The following is a 13,808-nucleotide window of genomic DNA, read 5'->3' as shown; positions in this document are numbered from 1 at the left end:
TAGGACCAAAGGATTTAGAACTGGAGGAGAGGACATGAGAGGGAGTAGGATCATAGGAGTTAGATTAATCAAAGGAATCTTGGAAACCATCAAATCCAACTGCTTCATTTTACAGGTAAGAAAATGGTGACCCAGGGAGGTTGTGACTTGCCCACAAGGTCCAGCTGTACTCCCCCTGCTTCCATTATCATCTTATAGCCAGGAAGGGGCAAAAATGGGATCTGAGTCCAGGTTCTCTTAAGGCCAAATCCAATGCTCATTTCACCATGCCCTGCCTTACTTAGAACCAAGGAATCAAGGGAATCTAGAACCAGAGAACGGATATAATAGTTGTGAAAGATACCAACATACTTTGACAAACTCACTTTCCTGGCAGAGCTGGTCCAATGGTTGAAATTAAATTGCTTCCACCTTGTGGCTTAGCTGATCTTTCTATTTCCCAGGGCATTAGCTCCTTGAACTTGGCCTAGAAAAAGATCATAGATTTAGAGCCAGAAAAGGCCTTAGAGGCTGTTGAGTTCAACTCCCTCATTTTACAGATGTAGAAAATGAGGCATAGGGCAGTTAAGTGATCTGTTAACACTGATCAACACAGAGTCAACACAGCTAGGAAATGTCTGAGATGGAATTGGAACCTGGGTCTTCCTGATTTCTGGTCCACAGTTCTATCCATTTTTCCATGCTGTCGGGCATTGGTGTCAAACTCTAAAAAGGAATAGGGTTGGATGGGGGAGGGGCACTAAACCAGTCATAAGGATCCCAAGGGCAGCACATTGACTTAGATCACATATTAACATTATCTATGCTTTATTACATTTTTATTTATTTCATTAAATATTCCCCTGTTACATTTTAATCTGGTTTATGCAGCACTCATGAATGTTGTGGGCCTCATGCCTGATATTTCTCATGTAGGGGAGCCTTATTCTTTACCCTGGAGCTCTCCTCTTTCACTAATTTCTGACTTTCCTCTGATCCCTGACCCTAGGCCCAGAGCTACTTGACTTTTGGTCCCTGAGAGGGCATCTGCGCATAAACAAAACAAAACCACCACCTAGTCCTAGACTATTGGTTCCTTCGTCTCTAAAGGTTTAAACCTATGATTCTCTTTGTTCCCAGAAGTACCATACCGCTGCATCTAGTTCCCTTGTGGCTCCTCTGCCTCAGAACACCCACTTTCTCACTGATTTTAGGCTGGTCCAAGTGCTGTGTCTTTGGCTTCTCCAATCAGAGAATCTCTTGCTTGTCTGGTGGGTTTTCAGTGTGTTGCCCTGTGTTGCAAGGAATGGAAATTTCATTGTGGATACTCCCTCCAACACACCATTGAGTCCAACTGTCCAAAGATAATCCCTTTATGACTTAGATGACAGTTTCTGAGTGTTGCTTTGGCTGAAAACTGCATTCTTCAGACAACCTGATAAGTTTAGCAGGTCTTTGGACAAAAAAACTAGTACTTTATCAGTGGGCATACACATGAATCCTTTGAGCTTGGGAGGGAGGAGCTTTCGGAATCTGCACTCCACTGGCACAGCCATGGAGAACTGAGGAACCACCCCTGTGTCGCAGTGAAGCAGCTCAAATCCCGCCTTCTGCAGGAGGCCTGTTACTCTGACTCTTGAGATGGCCTTCCACTTATATTGTCTGTATTTCATATATGCAGTCATTTGCATGTCTGCATTAGACTGTGAGCTCCTTGAGTTCAGGAACAGTGTTTTTTCAATTCTTGGTATCCCTAGTGCTCAGCCTGACACAGAGCAATCACTTAAAGCTTTGCAGACTGACATCAGTGGAGATTCTATCCAGTTCTCACTAAATTCTATGCCATGTGACATAGCGAAATAAAGGTAAATGCAAACACTTAATAGCTCAAAAGTGGAATTCAGTACTACTCCAGAAGTGCCCATTCACTAAGCCAAAACCTTCCATCACTGCTACATGAGGAAACTAAAGGGAACAATGACTGCAGTTTTCAGAACAATTTATTTAGAACAAATAAGGCCAGTCAGTGCTGGGTAAAGAAGAACAATCCAAATATCAAAGAATCATCTTAGATTTCAAAGATCCCCCCCAACTGCTTCACACATATACAGATAAGGGACCTGGGCCTACTATGTACATCCAGGCATGACACAGAACATTTCAAGACAGAACTAAGATAGGTGTTGAAGTCCTCTGGTAGAAAAAGTTAAAGCTACTTCTTGGGTTTGCATATCACACCCATGGCGTGAGCTTTTCCTTCCTGCTTGGTTGTAGGGAAGGAAACAGGCAGGAGTATTCTTCCCCCTAAACACATAACTGAACATAGAACCCAAAGACAAAAGAAAGCAATCTGACAATGTGCCACTTGAAACAGAGGCTGTGGTCAATGTTTTTGTAGCTAATGAATTAAACATGTGGATTCAGAAACATAGAATGTCACAACTGGAAGGAACCTTAAACTCTGCTCCAACCACCTCATTTTACAGATGAGGAAACTGAGGCTCAGAGAAGTGACTTGCCTAAAGTCACACATCAAGTTATCAGAGCTGGGAGGAGCCCCCAGTCCAGTGCTTTTTCTCCTACATAAGGACAATGAATTTCCTGTTTTGGGGGATGAGGGTGGTGATGGCAGAAGGAGAATATGTGAGAGGGAGAGGAGACAGAAAGAAGGAGAAGTCTGATTACCAATTATGAATGGATGCTGAGGCAACAGTGAGGGGGTCATGGGATGTAGAGGGGCCTTAAGAGCAAAGAATGTCAGAGCTGAAGATGTCTGTAGCAATCATACCGTCTTGTTTTACAAGTGGGGATGTTTAGGCTCAGAGAGGGGAATAACTTGCCTGAGGTCACAGAGCCAAGAAAGACATGTGAGTTTTCTTATGTCTCAACCCAACCCAGACCAGGGCTTTTCTATTTAGCCACCAGTGTCTACAGGGTGTCTGAGGATGAGAATCAGACAAAGGAGGAGCTGGTGGGTAACAAGCTTTAAAATGATCTGCAATGAAGGTGCCATGAGGCAGGTTTCTTTCTCCCTGGAGTTCAAATAGTAAACAAAGATTTACTATTTACTAACAGACAGTGATAAGTGCTAAGCAAGCGCCAGGCTCAAATCATCCTAACATGATTAGGCTAAAACTTAATTTTATAAGGCCCCATCAAAGAACAGGCTGGCTCCCCCAGAGACCTGTTCTTCTTCCCAGTGGCCTCCCAGTGACCCCTGCTAACCCACTCTACAGTACCATAGTCATAAGAGGGTACAGTTAAACTGTTTCAAGCTGTACCTGTACCAAGAGTACAGTAGTTCAATGCCACAGGCTGTGTGGACATATTTATAATTTACATATTTAAAAAACTTACCAGTGAGAACTACTGAAAGCTATTTGGGAAAAAAACAAAACATAAAACATTCCCAACTCTTGCTGGCCTAGGGATTTCCCTATTCCTTGAGTTAAAAACCGTGAGTTTAAAAATGTTACCATGGACCCTGTGAAATAAGATCCCTTGTTATTTTAAATACACAGGACATCAAAATGGAGCCTCAACTGTCAAAAACGACTGTTGTGCTCATTTGCATTCCTGAAGTTCACAAAGGTGCTTATGGGAACATGAAAGGGCAGAACCATGTGCCCCTCTATTTTGCTCTCAACATGGAGCAACCTGCAGGGTTTGTGGGAAGCTAGGAACAGAGCATCCTTGAGAAGTCCTGCCACCAGGCTGGGATCTGCTCAGAAGTTCTGCTGCCGCCGTTTCTTAGCCTCGATAGCATCCAGAATAGGTTGTCGTTTGGACTGGTACTTCTGCCGAATCTCTTCTATCTCCTGCTCCATCATGGGGTCAAGTGCAGACAGTCTCTTCTGAAGGTCTTCCACACTCCAACCCTTGAGCTATGGGAGAAGAACACAGAACCACATCAAATCATAGAATCTACATCTGCAAGGGAGCTAAAAAGATCATCTCATTTGAAACTCTTGTTTCAGAGATGGGAAGAAATAAGGTGTCTATGGTTGCACAGGTTAGTAAGCATGGGCACTGGCGTTCACACCCAAGTCTTCTGACTTCAAATACATGTGCTGTACTTCCCACTTCACCACCCGACTAGACTCAACACCCGACTAGACTCAACACCCACCAGATAAACAAAGGTATTATAAACCCCCTGGGCATTGATATACTTTTTTGATTATGATAAGAATGGATGTTGTGGGGAAAAAAATAGAACTCCTGTAATTAAACTGAAGAGTCGCTAGACCTAGAGATGACTAGACCTACAGCTAGGCATATGTCGCAAGGACATCAATGACAAACAGAAAGGTTTTACAGTCTTAAAAATATTTGGAGTAGCCCTTGTTAGAGTAGTAAAGAACTGAAAACAAAGTAGATACATAATGATTAGGAATTTGCTAAAAAAAAATTATGGCATATATTAAAAATGACAGCTATAAGAAATGACGAATATCAAGCACTCAGAGAAGCATGGGAGCATTTACATGAACTGATACAGAATGAAGTTGAGTAGGAAAATAACATACATGACTACAACAATGTAAATAGAAAGAAAAAATGAACACCTTAATTATAATGACCAAGAAGCATGGCACCAGGGAACATACATCCCCCCTTCAGAGAAATGATGCACTATGGGTATAGAATAATGCTTACACTACTAGACTTAGTTGATATGTTGTTTGGTTATGCTGAAGTGCCTTTTTTAACTTAAAAACAAGTTTTGTTTTTTTTTTACAAGGGATGATTCACTGTAGAGAGGAAGGGGGAAGAATATTACCAAGAAACAAGATGACATAAAAACAAAAGATAAGACAAAGAATAAAACAAATTGAAGGGTAAATGATTAATTTAAAGAGGGATAAGGGGCCTGTTACGTGGTGGTTTAGGTCTATTTAAAGAAAACTACTGGGCCTATTCTGTACCACCTATGCCTGATTCCACCTCTGACACTTGTGGGGCTACTTCTTTTTCTCTACCTTTTAATTAAATTAAAAACCAAAATCATTTACAACATACACAGAACACTGTTCTAGGCATCAGAGGATATAACAAAGTTCAGTTAAAACTTGATCCCTGCCATCATGGAGTTTACATTCTGGCAGAGGGATGCGGCACAGATGCAAACAACTCTAATCTAAAATAACATAAGGTTAATGAATAAGAGGGGTAACAAGAGTTATATGAGGTCTAAAGGGAGAAGGTGAATTCTAGGGAGGGTTTTTTGGTGGAGGTGGCATCTAAGTTGGGCTTTAAAGAATGGGAAGGCTATCCTACAGATGTGTGATGGGGTAGAGGATTTGAATTCTAGGTAAAGGATACCTAGAATGTGAACAAGGGAAGGGCACAGAGACAAGAATGCTCAGAGCATATATTTCAAGTAGTTCAATTTTGCCAGACACAGAACTGGCTGAGAAAAATAGTATGAGATAAGGCTGGGAAGGGATGGTGGAGCCAGATTATGAATGGTCTTAAATGCCATGGGTATAGAATCTGAGTTTTAATTCAAAGGCAAAAGGAATCTATTGAAAGTTTCTAAATGTAGGATTGGTATAACCAAACCTGTGCACAAAGAAGTTTGGCAGCATAAGACACAAAAGAGATAGAATTTAAACCCAAGTCTTCTGACTCCAAATCAGGTACTCTTCTAGCACACCACACTGTACCCTACTTGGTACACTTTTTCCCAACTCAACTTAACAAATGTTTCTTAAAGTCCCCAGTTCCCATCTAAACTTCAGCAGTGAGACAATGTTATTTTTCAATTCTCAAATTATGGTGGAAATTTATTCCCCAAGCATACAGAAGACAATATGATTAATTCTGTCACACATTAATTCACAGCCTCCATGGACTTTGGTTTGGTTAAAGTGCAGAATTAAAAGTAAGGACAACAATGAATTAAAATCATAGATATAAGAATGATCTTGCAAGACTGAGAAACAAATGAGTTATCATCATCGTAACTCATCTTTACATAGTGTTTATTCTATTTTGTGACTAAGGAAGTGTGAACTAATGATAAGTTAATTTATTGGGAGACCTGGGGTCTATTCCTGACTCTGATATTAGCTAGGTGTGTGAAGCTACTTCCTCTCCTTGTCAGAGTGTCCTATAAAATAAGGGGCTGGATAAGATGGTCTCCAAGGTCTAACAGCGTATGTTTACTATATCCTTCCAGAATTCACATTCTATATTATATGGTCCTTCTAACTATAACATTCTGAGTTCTAAGATTCCTTCCAGCTCTGATAACCTAGGTTCTATATCTAAAGGCACTTTTCAGTTCAGATATTTGTGGTTCTATGAAAATTAACAATAAGGACAGTGTTATATAGGGGAAAGAAGATACCAAAGGACTATATAGGTAAGGTGAATGGTGAACAAAGCCATTCCTAAGAACAAAAGGTCAAGAATCTCATAGGAAATAATGCCTAATTCTGAATCAATGAAGTTAGAATTAGTAAGGGGGGAAAAAAACACCAGTCTTTGTAGTAAATATCTTGTATAAAGCCATGATATTTCAAGATATGTAGCAAATTGAAAGAAATAACATGTGAACAAAAAACACCTGCCAGAAAATATAGTCAAAAGGAAGGAAATAAGCATTTGTTAAGCATCTACTATGTGTCAGACTCTGTACAAAGTGCTTTATTATCTCATCTGATCCTCCCTACAATCCCGGGAGGTAGAGGTCATTTTGCAGCTGAGGAAACTGAAGCAGACTGAAGTTGAGTGACTTACCCAGGATCACACAAAGATAGAAACTTTCTAAGGCTATGTCTGAACTTAGGTCTTCTGAACTATAAGCCCAATGTTCTACCCACTGGACCATCTAGCTGCCTAGGTGGATTTTTTAAAGGCAGTTTTCAAAAGAAATAAATACATAACTATATGGAAAAATGAAATTATTAATAAGAGAAATGACAAAATAATTCTAATATTTCACCTCATATCCACTGTATTGGCAAAGAGGGCAAAAGACAAAAATGGTAAATGTCAGAAGAACAGAAGATGGACACTAAGGCAATGCTAGTAGAGTTGTCAATTGACTCCACAATTCTGGAAAACAAATTGAAATTAACCTTGAAATTGTGAACCAGAGACAACACTACTAGGTATATACTTCTAGGAGGTGTTGCAAGTAAAATTCAACAAAGGTAGACTGAGGCACGTATTCTCCAAGCAAGATAACAATTTCTAATCAGGGCTCAAATCTGGTAATAAATTGGATCTAATGACTGCCTCAGTTAATCAAAAGACCTGGAACTGAACTTGTAGTTCCCTTTTATAAACACAGAACAAAGAACAGAACAAGTTAGATTAGGAAATAATAGAATTAGAGGGTTGGCAGAATCATAGGGGTAAGAACAACATAATTGCTTACAGTGCTGAAGCGTGGAAGACAATATGATTGGCTGGAAACTGGGGATGAGTGGTGAACAATAAACCTCTCTTTCCCTTCTATGACTGAGAAATAGTCACTTTTGGAGTCTACCTGTGAGGTTAGAGATGGTGGATCAGACTTTGCTGGATAGCAAACCAGACATTTATGATGCAAAAGCCTGAAATTTTGTTCTCATGATTCCTCTCTTGAACCATTCAGGAGCACACTGCTGTGGTTTCAAGCTCTCTTGGGAATCCACAGACTCCTTTGACTCATTCAAGTGTTGATTCATTTGCAATATTGAGTCAGATATGACTAGATTCCTTTAGATGTTCTGGAGGCCTTCAATTATTCCCCTCTGTTAGGATCTTCCTTTTTAGTTTATCTGTGTTCAAAGCTTCTACCTGAGTTTCCTTACTCCTGAAACCTTTGGAAATCACAAGTCTTTTTTCTTTATATTTCTCTACTACCCACTTTCTAACTCCTTCCCTTTTGATGATGGTTCCCTCAAGGGCTAGACCTCATAGCTGTCTCAGCCGCCCCAGTGGTGGAGGGAAGAACTGATTTTAACTGAATGGTAGTCTCTTTTTCTTCAGACTTGCTGGTATCCCATACATATGCTGACTCCTTGCCACCCCAGGTAGTACAAGCTTGTCTCTTTCCAGTACCTCCACTTCTGCCACAGGAGTGGTGGGCAGAGCTGACTTTTGTTGCTTGTTGTCTCAGAATGGTAGAATGTGAACAGGGCAGGATTGGCAAGATGTAATAGCAAACAAAGTAGGATTTTTTGTTGAGTTTTTTTTGGAGTTCAGTTATTTAGGCTCAGGGTAAATTGTGAGCATCTGAAGGCTCAATCTCCTTTGAACCCTTATGGTTCACAGCTCTGCTGAGCCATGTAGGTTTCATGCCTACTGACTGAGTCAATCAGGAGCCATGTCTTTGTTATAGATACTAGGAGGTTGGTATTTTTACTTTGGGGGTTTGTTTATGAGAAGGATCTTGTGATTCCCTGGTTGAGACTCTGTGTAGCTGTATGTTCAGACCCCCGACTGCTCAGATGTAAAGGTTCTCTTGATCCAGGAATGTATATAAAGTATATAGGAATACTGCTTTGATTCCAGCAGTATAGCCCTGTCCGTTGGTCTTTATTTCTCTGCTTATATTTTCTGTTTGTTGAATGTAATTTTTAAAAATACTGTTGAACTGTTAAACAGCTATCTTTCATAGAACAGCAACCCTTACAACCTGTGCTAGCAGCCATCCTGGATATGCTGGTGTGGTTGCTGTTACACAGGAGTAGTGGTGGCTGATGCTGTGTTAGCTGGCAGATAATGCAGCAACAAGGAAATTGCTGACTGTATTCCACAGTACAAGATGATGGTAAGGCTGTGCCCTCCTGCCATTATGGTGGCTGGCAGGGGAGAGAGTGATGACTGAGCACATTAGAGTTACCTCACTAGGGGTTCTTGGTGTCTTTGACTGTAAAGACAGACAGTTACCTCTTGCTGATATTTATCACTTTGGAAAGGTTTGAGAGGTGATGATAATTGGAGAGAAAGTTTAGTCATCCAACTCATTAGTCATGTGACCAAAAATCCAGAAGAACAATTTATATGATGACCACAATAACATTTCTCCTTAAGAGGAGATAAATAGAAGGATGAACCCTTAATTTAAAAGGGACTATTATACAATGGCCCAAGTCTATTTTACATAAGTTCTTTGAGGGACAGATTTTGCCTTTTTTGTATTTCAAACACAGCACACAGCATCTGGCACTTAGTAAGCACTTAATAAATGCTTGTTGGTTAACTGATACAAAGGAAGACAACACTGAAAGCCTTCAGAACTGCAATATGTAGTATCCAATCATAACTTCCAAATACTTAAGAGTGAAGCAAGCTTCCTGCTTCTTGCTTATACTTAGCAAGTGTAAGACGAGGTATATATTGCTAAAAATTATACTGATTTTTTTTTTGCTTGATTGTATCTATTTCTTAGGTTAGGGAAGGATCTGAGGAAAAGTAATGCTTGGGAAGTAAACATGATGTAAAAAGCATTAATTAAACATTTAAAAAGAAAAAAGATCTCCCTGCTTCCAAGTGATGGTGGAATTTGTCATCTGGCTATATCTTCTTGCAATTTCTTTCCATTAGTCCTTGTTCTACTTTTTGGAACTAAACAGAACAAGTCTAATTCTAAGTTTTCTTGTATCATTTCATGCATTTTGGTGTTTAGGTTTTTTGACTTGTGTTAGTCTAGAGAGACCTAGAATCCTTGTATGTAAAAATCCTTGAATTAAAAAGAGGGTAGAAATAAGATCAAACGGGAAGTTCCATGGAAATAAAACTTAGCTTAGTCTTGGGACAAGCTGACAATTCAAGTAAAAATGAAATGAGCTTTTTTATGAGATAGTAACTGCCCCAACACTGAAGGTCTTCAAGTGAGGAAAGAATGATCATTAGGTATTGATGACACAGATAAGATTCACATGGGATTTAGGTTAAACAACCTCTAAGGTCCCTTTGAGCTTGGAAATCTTAAGATTCTATGTATATGAAGAGCTTCAGAGAGTCTTTTTCTGGTACTGGATGGAAAGCTAGTACTCACTTGCTCCTCATGACATTATCAAGGGGCTTTCTGAAGACTGGGATTGAGGATGGGGAGAACAGTGCAGGCTGGTAGAGGTCTAATTGCTGATCTTTCTGATTAAACAATATTTAGCACAGTGCCTGGCACATAGTAGGCACTTAATAAATGTTTACTGATTGATTTATTAAACAAACTGATTTTATCCAGAGGGAGACACATCACATTTCAAGTCCTTATGAGAAGAGTTAGAAGGAGGAAAGCATATTTCCCTGCAATCAATGCAATGAGATGAAGTAGGAATGAACCAAATTAAAATATTTAACTTAAATGTTGAGCTGAGCAATGATGCTTAACATTCTCAAACAATCATGCCAGGTCAATAAGGTCATAGCATTTTCTGAAAAACAAAATCAAACCTTTCTCAAGTTTTAGCTACTTCATAGAATCGCAGAACATTAATGTTGGAAGCGTCCATGGAATATGAAATATCAGATATAGAAGGGCACATAAAATATGGGACACATAATAATAAGGGGTTTTAGAAATTATTTAGTTTGATTTCCCTGTTTTACATATAGGAAAACAGGTTCTATGAAAATGGGGAGACTGACTTGCCAAAAGACACATAGTTGAACAAGAGGAAAAAAACTAGAACCCTGAGCATGGGACAGTTCAGTGGTTCCCCTTCCCCCACACTACACCATTTCATATTTGCAAATCAACAAGCCAAATAAGATGTTGGTCAAGTACAAGTGGAATGAAATATGCAGATCCAGGAAAAACAATGTTCATATTAAGACGTTTGGTTTTTATTACATATTTATTCAACCAGCCTGCTTCCTGTGGGAGATTCTTCACTGAAACCCAGTAGTAAATTACTATTTAATGTGTATGTGCTGCCATCAGGCATGATGCTTCACTGTTTCATGGAATGTTACAATTTGTGGAAGAAAATAAATACACTAGCAAATGTAAATGAACGAAGGAAAATATTATCCATGGCAGCTGGTGAGAGTCCCAAGGTTTACCTGGCTAGTAGCTAATACTTCATTCTATCATGAGCTCATGATGGGTTTTAATAGACAGTGTTACTGGGAAATGGCACATAATGAATTTTACAAGAGAGGTAATGTATGAAGTTGAGCCAGACTAGTTAAATCAACACCTCCTTTCAGTCCCCTCTTGCTTTAAAATGAAAATGGTACAAAATACAGAGGTAGGGAGAGTGATGGGACTCTTCTGGTAGGTAGTGAGAAATGAAGCACTTTATCCATTAATAGGAGTTGGGTTAGGATACAAAGAGTGGCCAGATGCTATGTAAGAGCTTGTCACTCCTAGAAGCTCAACTTTGTGGCCTGGCACCATGGGAATTTTCCTTGGCCTGATTTGTGAAGGTGATCTAAGAATCCAGAACTGGCCAACAATATAAGACTGAAGGCTTTTTGTAATTTGTGAATAGAAGAAAGTTGAACTGAACAAGGCATATAATTTTTTCAACTTATGATCTCACATCTTCATCAGGGGCCTCAGTGCCACCTTATAGGTTGGTATGCTCAGTTCATCTTAACACCATAACTGGGGGCTTGGGAAGTGCAGTGTCTCTCTAACTTTGCTTTTTGTAAAGTCACTACTTGTAGACTCAGAAATATGGAAAAACAGACTCTGAAGAGAGATCGTGCCAATTACTGGAAGCCAACAGAAGTGGACACTGTAAGGCTAGTATCTCTCTTAATAAAAAAGGTCCCTAATCTATCATCTACAAATAAGTGGTTCCTGTCATCCCTAAACTGGGCCAGACACAAACAAAGGGCAAAAAGCCTTACTCAAACAATTTGTACTTAGGTTAATTCTAACTTTTGGTTAACAATTTCCAGGACTGTTTCCACTCTCTCTCCTCTCCAGTCCATCCTTCACAGACTGCCAAAGTAATAATCTTAATGCAAAAATCTGACCATACCACTTTCCTACTCAAAAGAGGAAGGCTCAGGGGCTCCCCACTGCCTAAGGAATAAACTACCAGCACTTCAGTGGGGCACATCTGCTCCTTGAGGACTGAATCCATTCCACTTTTGTCTTTATACGCCCAGCACTTGGCATGGTGCTTGGCACACAGCAGGTGATATCCCTCCATCAAGTGGCTCTGACACATCTTTCCAGTCTTTTTGTCACATCACAATCTTCTGTGAATTCTAAATTCCAGGCTAAACTGAGCCACCAGATGTTTCCCAATCTTGTTTGCACACACTACTTATTCCCCATGCCCACAGTTCATTCCTTCATTCTTTTATTCAAATCTTTCTCTCGCTTTCAGGTTCAGATGGATTGCTACCTCCTCCATGAAGCCTTCTCCGATCCCTACGTTAGAAGAGTATTTTCTCTTCTCACATCTTACAGTATCTTTAGCTATGGCCCTTACCCTTATCAAATTCTTCTTTGTGTATCTATTTTTGTACACACCAGATTCTCTTCTTCTAACCCATTATTAAAATGTACACTACAGTGAGTGCGGAAACTGTTGTTTTCATCTACTGTATTCTCAGTGCTTTTCATGTAGTTGGTGTATAACATTAAAAAAATTTCATCTCAATTAATTTCTAGCCTAATTAAAAATACATCAAAAATCTATTCTTTACTGGCATAATAGAGAATGGTTAAGATATAAAATTGAATTTAATTGAAATTAGTGGAACTATCCTGTCTACTGTTCTCAATATTAATTTTTTGAGGCAGTTGGACTAAATGGATTCTTGGCTTTTATTCAACTTCTATAAATATGAACTTATGAGCACAGCTGCATGACACTGGGTAATTATTTCCCCTCTTAGTCTCAGTTTCCTCATCTGTAAAATTAGAAGTTGGCTAAGATGATCTCTAAGGTCCCTTTCACCTCTAATATTTTATAGAATCATAGAACAAGGAAACTGAGACCCAGGTAAATGTCTTGACCTGTCCAAGGTCACATGGCTACTAAGTTGCAGTGTATTGGATTTTTGTCTCAGCAAAATATTCACAAGTAGCTGCTTCCTATTATTGGTGGAAACCTTCTTCCTACTTCTCAATTTTCACAGCCGTACTGCTGTCCTTGAACTTGATCTGGAGGTTACTACCAAGCAAAAGCTTAGCATCCTTACTCTATCTCAGATGCTTCAGTTTGATTTATTTTCTCTAAAACACTGGGCTCAAGTTACACCTGATCTATAACAATATAGCCAGCCAGTCATTACCGGGGGTACAGCCACATAATCAGATAGGGGTGTTCTGAAATTCAAGCTCGGAGAACAATTATGAAGTCCAGTGTAAAAATTTACCGTGTTAGTCCTAGTGACAGAAATAAACTAAGCAGATGTGTTAAAGGGTAAAAAAGTACTGCTTCATCTACTTGCTTTGTTGTGACCAGGAGTTTAGTATTAACTAATTAAAACGGAGTTCTCAAACCAACTCCATTCCTTTTTTTGTTCACTATAAAGGTCCTCAGTGGTCTGGAAAGATTTTGGAAGGTATTACCTCACATGTACATTGTACTTTAGGTTACAAAGTGCTCTTCTTGCTTTAACTCTGTGAGGTAAACACAGCAAGTACTATCATTCCATTTCACAGATTAGGGGATTGAGGTCCAGAGAGGAAAAGTCAATTGCCCACAGTCACAAGTCATCTGAGAATCAAGAAAAGGCCAAGTCAAACAAAGACATTTCTTTGTGTTGTGCGAATGGAAGGACAGACACTGAAGTACAGGGAAGTTAAAGGTGGGCTGGAGAGCATATATGTTCATAAGATTTAGAGGTGAAAGGAATCTTGGAAAGAGTACTAGTAGTTTGAGGTTATCAGGAAAAATTTCAAGAAGAAAACT

The 13,808-nt window shown here is 39.4% G+C and overlaps 1 protein-coding gene across 1 annotated transcript in view; it reads right to left on the bottom strand.

The window, feature by feature from the left end:
• Positions 1-1,961: 1,961 nt before the first annotated feature.
• Positions 1,962-13,808, bottom strand: part of STK4 (serine/threonine kinase 4) — a 116,135-nt gene continuing 104,288 nt past the window's right edge. The window contains exon 11 of the mRNA XM_072633698.1: positions 1,962-3,863. Coding sequence (XP_072489799.1) covers positions 3,705-3,863 — 159 coding nt within the window. The 3' untranslated portion in view covers positions 1,962-3,704. The remainder of the gene's footprint in view (positions 3,864-13,808) is intronic.

The sequence above is a fragment of the Notamacropus eugenii genome, chromosome 1 (assembly GCF_028372415.1).
Source record: "Notamacropus eugenii isolate mMacEug1 chromosome 1, mMacEug1.pri_v2, whole genome shotgun sequence".
NCBI lineage: Eukaryota > Metazoa > Chordata > Mammalia > Diprotodontia > Macropodidae > Notamacropus > Notamacropus eugenii.
Note: the sequence above shows the minus strand (reverse complement) of the source record. Positions and strands in the feature narration are given on the sequence as shown.